The sequence below is a fragment of the Montipora capricornis genome, chromosome 12, assembly GCF_036669925.1.
Source record: "Montipora capricornis isolate CH-2021 chromosome 12, ASM3666992v2, whole genome shotgun sequence".
NCBI classification, from domain to species: Eukaryota; Metazoa; Cnidaria; class Anthozoa; order Scleractinia; family Acroporidae; genus Montipora; species Montipora capricornis.
The window spans coordinates 24499976-24507475 of record NC_090894.1 but is presented as its reverse complement, the minus strand read 5'-3'; the positions used below and the strand labels follow the sequence as shown (position 1 = coordinate 24507475).

General features: G+C 38.0%; 1 protein-coding gene and 1 long non-coding RNA gene across 2 annotated transcripts in view; one reads left to right on the top strand and one right to left on the bottom strand.

The window, feature by feature from the left end:
* The window catches only part of LOC138026864 (uncharacterized), a 13233-nt gene extending 7853 nt beyond the window's left edge, over window positions 1-5380 (bottom strand). The window contains exons 1-2 of the long non-coding RNA XR_011127360.1: window positions 5256-5380; window positions 3968-4174 (exon numbers count right to left, since the gene is read on the bottom strand). This is a non-coding gene — a long non-coding RNA (uncharacterized lncRNA). The remainder of the gene's footprint in view (window positions 1-3967; window positions 4175-5255) is intronic.
* A 36-nt stretch (window positions 5381-5416) lies between these two features.
* Window positions 5417-7500, top strand: part of LOC138025197 (phospholipase B1, membrane-associated-like) — a 15248-nt gene continuing 13164 nt past the window's right edge. The window contains exons 1-2 of the mRNA XM_068872393.1: window positions 5417-5527; window positions 6141-6509. Of these exons, the coding sequence (XP_068728494.1) occupies window positions 5467-5527; window positions 6141-6509 (430 nt within the window). The 5' untranslated portion in view covers window positions 5417-5466. The remainder of the gene's footprint in view (window positions 5528-6140; window positions 6510-7500) is intronic.

Here is a 7500-nt window from a genome sequence, read left to right as displayed (position 1 = left end):
TCAGAGATGCAAAACTGTTTTTAGCTCGCTTTATTGCTGACGTGTTCCTTGACCATATTAGGTACAGCGGGTATATTTAACAATTATTCCATGAGCGCGCGTTGGATATGAGATGGTAAATAGCCAACGAGGCGCGTAGCGCCGAGTTGGCTATAACCACTCTCATATCCAACAAGCGCGAATGGAATAATTGTTTTATTAAATTCCTTAAACTCCAAAAGTTTAGAAGTACGAAATACGAGCGAAAAAAGCGAGAAAATCCTAGCGAAATCGAAAAAAGTTGATGAAGATGCGATGTTGTGTAATACCTCGTAGGCAGACAGACGCAGGCTCATCACAAAAACATTTCTTACCTTTTCGCGTATCTCTAAGCTTCGAAAGTGATCTAAACTTTCCACAAAAACGTTTTTCTTTTGCTTTATACCGAAAGAAATTTCGCTTTCTGGCGTAAACGTTTTTAGTTTAGCAACGCTAAGCGCAATCATTTACCATATAAGGTCAAACTAAGGTATATGAGCTGATAACCGAGATTGAATGAACCAATCAGAGCACGAGAATTGCATTATCCGAGGTTGAGAATTTAATAAGAACTGATAGCCTGTGTCCGGCGAGCCAATGAAAATGGTGGAAATCTGATATCCGTAGTTCAGTTTTTAGCAAGGTGCCAATTAGGCGTTCACGTGGGATGCACTGATCAAAGCAAGCAACAGGCAGCGACCGTAAATAAAAATTTTCGAGGCTGTCATAAAATTCCTTGGAACAGTACACGAATATACAGACCTGAAACTTTCGGAGCTCACTCTCCCCTCACAATGTTGCCTGCACGCGAGTTTCTGAGCCCATTTGGCAAAACAATATGGTGAAAGGGCAAGGTATTGGAAAGTGTTTCAACAATTTTGTCCAAGGTTGTAATTGTTATTGATATTACGGGTGTTGTATCAGCTCAAACCTGTTCTTTCATTTTTACAGATCAGACCAGTTGTAAGTCAGACACGATCTAACCTAGAGACGAATAAGTTGGAGAGGGTGCATGTTATTAAATGTATACCTGTTGCGGGAAAACGGAAATCGGTAAAAGCACAATAAGTAGAACGACTTCAAAGGTCATAATGGGGTAGTTGAAAAAATACAGCCAAAAAATTGAATAATTTGATTTGACTACAGTTGATATTTGCATTTGTCAAGGGAAAGATAAGTAGGGTGGCAAAGGAGGCACTTTAATTCAAGGGAGAAAGTTTTCTGACTTTTATTTATATTTGTTTTAAGTAAACGTTAAGGTCACACCTGTCGATCGCAAAAAAAGTACGGTAAGTAAAAAGATCACATATTTCCAGAGATATTGGTTAAATACTTTTTCGCCGGAAGTAGAAGTTCATTTTGATTGACAGCATATGTAGACTATTGGAGCGCTTTTCGCGGGAAACATCAAATAATTGTCTTCGCTCGCAAACGTTTGAAGTATTTGTGTACAAAAGCATCATATGTTACTTTTTGTGGCATTAAATCGTATTTTAAGAAAGTATTGAGCAATGAAGACCCACAAGCCACGTGAATATCCGAGGTCTGGCGCTAGCAATAGGAAAAAGAGAACATAGTGGAAGGATCACAGAAACATTGGAGCGATGCGAAGCGGCGAAGGTTTGCGGAACTGAGATAAAGAAATATCAGAACTGGCCTTCAGAGTACTCTGACGAAGCATATCGGCGAATAAATTATCGTACCATATGAAGAAATATCATGACCCGGTCAGAGTTTTTCTCTGTTCTTGTGTGGGCCGAATTCCATTACTAGGGCTAACGCTCACATGGTTTTATACATGGGTAGAAAACAGCACTTTACATTACCCTACCCTACCCTAAATGTGTGGATTGCCTCTATCTTTTGTTCATATCTGTCACCAATTTTCGAGGTAATTCATCCGACTTCAGTGCTGTATCACCGAAATGTTGACCTCAGAATAGTATGCAGAATACTTTAATTTAAATTAGGAAAGAAGAAAGGCAGAGGACACTCAACTCGACTGATCAAACAAAAGTATTTCTTTGTCATCTAAAAAGACATCGGGTCATTAACTAACTAACAAGACGCTACAGACACGTTAATCAAAACAGAGACGCATCTAATAAATAAGTTGCTTTAACCCTTTTTACTCCCAGTGGCCACTTATAGATTTTACGCTGTCTAATGCCAGGCAATTTTACTCGTCAATGGGGGAATGGGGGGGGGGGGGGGGGAGGAGAGAGCCCCTCTGGCATTTAAAGCTTAAGAAAGGGAAAGGAAAGAAAGAAGACAGAGGGTAAACAACAGATGAAAAAACATTTCCTTGTCATCTAAAAAACTTCAGGTCATTCACAAACTAAAACAGACATTTGGAACACGTTCATCAAAACAGAAAAGGCATCTAATTAATTGCTACTCTAAAGATTAGAGTTTATTTGCAAACGATAATTAGGAGAGCAGATCTAGTAGGTTCCTTTGATCTCTGTAGTCCAACTACAGAAGCAAATACTCCACACAAGTATCAAAATAAATCATCATCATCATAGATCCTTATAGCCTCCATTAGGGCATAGGGCCGCATCAAAATAAATGCCTAGTCAATAATAAGTATATGTCGAGGCTCATGAATTGGTAAGAGAAAAAGCAGTATTAACCCATTGACCCCTAGGAGTGAGACTTGATTGAGTTTACTCTGTTTAATGCCAGAAGATTTTACAATACAATACAATACTTACCGGTACTTAATTGACCACTCCCCATAGGGGCTTTTCAGGGCCAATGAAACACAATCAACGAAACAACAGAACACAACAACTACAACTGTTAAGAATCCCAACTGGCCGGAGCCAAACCAGTTGGCTATTTAAAAGTGCAACTAAGGAAGTTGAACCAGGGACTACCAGGAACAAATTCAACTAGTGGTCAGAGAGGGTCTTGTACCCGGGATCTCCGGATCTCAAAGCAAGTGCCCTAACCACTGGACCACAATGGGGGGTCGTTCGGGACTTAACGAGTTAGCAAACTCTACACCACTCAAAAACTATATCTCCTTTAACCCATTGACCCCTAGGAGTGAGACTTGATTGAGTTGACTCTGTCTAATGCCAGAAGATTTTACTTGTCAATGGGGCGCAATTCGGGAGTCAATGGGTTAAAACCAAAAGCAAAGGAGCATGATCCACATAAGCAAAGAAGAAATAAAGAGTAGGCCCATCAGCCAAGATTGGTGAATTTCATAAAGGAAATAAGCAGATGAGATAAAAAAAGCAAATTCAGTTTTCCCAAGAGATACGAGGTAAGAAAACAAGTCCCTGTGCCCCAGTGATAATAATATTATCAAATAATTATTCGCATTTTTAGATTGCACTCTTATTGCATAAGTTATTGATAATCTATTGTTTCCAATCACCTACACAGTCCACATTCACACCATCTGACCAACAGGGCGTTGTTCTTTTAAAAACTATGCAGTAATTAAATATGGGGATTCCCTTTATACTATTGTATGTTAAATTATCTTGGTTTCCCTTAAATCAACAGCTATGTACTAATTTAAGTTAACCAAGCATGACCACCAGACTATTCCATGAACAATTATTGTTTCTCACTTCAGAATTAATATAAGGAAGTTTTGACCTATTGTTGTTGGTAAATACTATTGGAATGATCTCCCTCTGTCTGTTCGTAGTATTTCATCTAAACTTCTTTTTAAAAAGGCACTTTACAAATATTATTTTGCTTGGTATTGAACTAAGTTGATTGCAGTCGTAGTGTGTGTGCTTGTTTTTGCATCTTTGTACTCGAAAAATGATACATTAATTAACCCATTGACACCTGAACCGCCCTGGATGGTCTGGCATTAGAAAATTCCTACCCATTCGACATACTGTTGTGAAAGATAAAAAAATATTCCGTCATGATACATCTCAAGAACGATGATTCATTAATGCATTTTCTGTATACCAACCTCATGCTAACGGTAGTACCGCTAGGTGCGCAGATTTAGTTTGTGTACAACTTTGAGCGAACCCAAATGCAGACTATTGCTGTGTCTGCTCACACTGGTCACCCCGTACACACAGCCAATTTTGTTTAATGCTAATTGCCTTCAGGTTGTCAGGTTCAGCAGATCTCCTCCAATGCCAAAATAATGCTCTATGACCGCCCACACCAGCTTCAGGAGAAAAAAATTAACATTTATCATCAAATTCACACTTTCTTCTTAGTTCTGTAATGAAATTGTGTGAAAAACCCTGTTACAGTCTTTAGGTAACTGTACTGTAATAACAGACGAAAGAGATATTTAGCTTTGTGTCTACATGGCAAATGACAAACGATAGGCTGAAAATTGCATTTTACCAAAAATCAGAAATATACTACCCGTAGCTTTTAGCTCATTCCTACCCTGCTAGAAGAGGTCTCTCTTTTTTTTGTGTTGTACGGGAAAAGAGACCTTTGCCACAGGTTAAAAATCACTTTGATCCAACCGCCGTCCACAACCTTGGATCCTCAAACCTCATCCCCCATATGTTTGCTGACTGCTACTCGAGTCTGCTGTGTCACACACATTCCTTTGCAGTAATTTCCCTGTTGTTAAGTGAGCCTAAGCAACATGAAGTATCACCTGAGGATTTGGTCGCTAAGCAACCGCCACGCATGCAGAGGTGTCTTTTCCAGTACTCATTATCCCAGGGAGTGCAAAAAGAAAGGTGACCTCTGCTAGCGTAATTTTAATAAAATACTACCTTTCTACCAGAGGGTTTGTGTTTTTTTTTAAATTAAGCTAGTCGTTTTTAAAGTCATGATTGTGTATAATCAACATGGAAAGGACTCGTTTTGCCAAAGAGGCTTTTCTTACATTTGGAGGAAAATCAAAGCTCAAAAATTTGCCAGTCAGATGTCAAGCAAACACACTTTCAAAATCTGAAGAAAAAAAGGAAGCAATTCTTTTTCTATCACAGGGGCACTTTATTATTGCTGTTGTTGATCAGGCATGTTTTTGAGAAAGCAGTAAGTACTTAGTCTTAGGGGAAAAAAAAAAAAATCATCGAATTCACGGCAAACCGCAAACGTCATACTAATATTTTTGCCTGTTTGCGACAAATATAAGCTTTACAGAGCTATATTTCTCAGTGCAATAATTAAGAAGAGAGAAAAGTCAAAATAAGCGAATTTTAACCGTCCCTTCTAAGACAAATTATTCGCGAGCTCTCGTTAGCTTAATATAATAGTGCAAGTAAAGCAATAAAATTTACCTTTTGGGAGAGATTTTATCTTTTGTTTCATCGTTCAGCAATCATTTCCTTCGCATAAATGAACTCTCGCCGGTTTTCCTGCGTTTTTTTTGGTCAGGCGATCGAAGAGATGAATTTAAAGCTCTTCACACATGAAGTATTCATCGGACAATGTATTTGCACGCTGTAGAGGTAAAACATCTCGGGCTCAGTTTCGAGGGCAACTCAAAAAATGGCGTCTGTTTTGTTTGCTTGGAAACTGACCGTGTTTAGTGTTTTTTGTGCTTATCGTGGTAAGTATTAGATTATTTAATGTAGGATTCGCGTTTTTGCCGATGCATGTGCTCCCAACGTTTTTGGGAGTAAGTATCAAGTAGATTCATTCCCAAAAACAAATCTTTGGAGCGCAGGCTGGATCGAAAATATAAACAATTCAATTTTTTCTGCAGAAATTTTATCTAAATAATCCTCAAGTCATGGATAAAAGTTGGTCATTCAATGCTATTAAAACAGATATTGCAGTATTTTGACACTGTACATCTGTTAGGAAAAGTACAGTTATCTTTAGTGCGCTAGCTTGGAAGTATGGAATACGTGAAAGACTTTACCTCAGCTGTTCATTAAAAAAATCGTTATTATCCATTCGTGAAAACGTCTTCGTCTGGTTCAAAACGAGAAAACTTGAAGGTTTAAAAATGAAATCTAGTTAACGAATGAATCTTTCTGCATTCAATGCTATTCGCGGGTTGAGCTTTTTGGTTCGATCTGTCTATTTTAGCTTTTAGAGGTTTTTGTGATCTTGGTGTTCTTCGCTGTTCATCTCGCCCTCTTTCTCGACTCGTCAAAAACCAACAAAAAAAAAAATCTTATCAATTGCTTGTCTGATTGTGTTTCCTCAAATGACAGGATTTGCCAGTGGCTCATTATTGTTTATGAATGCAACTTCAGTGGAAGTTGGCTATTTATGGGAATCACCACGACTTCAAAATCTTGATACTGCAGACGTGGTAGTGGACAAAGAGCATCTTGGGAGCACTTTGCGATTGATCTGCAGTATTTCACCACCACTTTCAGCTGACGAAGATCATTGGGATTTAAAAGATGAACTCGTTAATTGGTACAAAACAGGTCCAAAGACAGAGACAGTGAAAAAGCCTCGCTACTGGTCCAACAATATGAAAAAAACAGCAATTTCGTTCTTCAAAGTAACACTTGATGTACTTGGTAGTTATTCGTGCAGCTATGGTGGTTTAACCTCATCTATTGATGTTTTAGGTGAGAATTAAGGCGTAATATTATCTATAATATATCTGTGCTTTTTGCAATGAATTCACTCTTTTCCTCAGATTTCCTTATTTTTACCTAATGTACTCTTCAATCTGTTACACTATGACACCACTGTCGATACCCATTGACAGAAATTTCACACCTTTACTAGGTCTAAGAGGCTATCAAACTTCAAGCACCAGCTGACAGCTGACAGCTGATTTCCTGATTATTAAATCACAAAATCACCAAATGACAAACTGGGTTTTGGCTTTTATCAACCAAACTTTCAAATCCAAGCTGAAAGGTACAAAGAATTGAGGTGAAACCCTCTGCAAAGATAGGACATTAGCATCATAGTTCATCAAAACAATTGATAAACCCTTTGACATTACATTTGTCGACAGTGCATCAATTATTGATCATTAATTAAACATAAACAAATGTTTATGTTAAAGACAGCATTTGATGAACAATGCTATTAAATGTTGCATCTTTTCGGAGGGTTTCACATCAACTCTTAGTACCTTTCAGCTTAGATTGAAAGTCTACTCGATAAAAGCCAAAACCCAGTTATTATTATTTTTCCTCAGTGCATGACTGTTTTTCAATATTTCCTCTAGGAGACTTGATTACTCTACTTTTCAAATACACTTGTACATAATGTACAGAAGTTTAAATGGGAGATCAGCAGTTGGCATTGAAAGTGAATTTTTGCCAAATAGTCATTATGAAAAGCCCAGTGATAGTTACCGGTAAACAGTACCATCATTATGCAACACCTTAATAACTATTATCAGAAAACCATAAGGGTTGAAAGGTGTAACGGCCCCTTGCGTGCTGGGAAACAAGCTTCTGAATATTCAATTTGCTAAGTACCATATTTGGAACAACAAGAGCGAGGGGTTTCCAAATATGGTACTTAGCACTGAAACATTCAACCAATCAGTTCGCACTGAATATTCGGAAGCTGTGAACAAGCATTAACGTTCTTATAAAA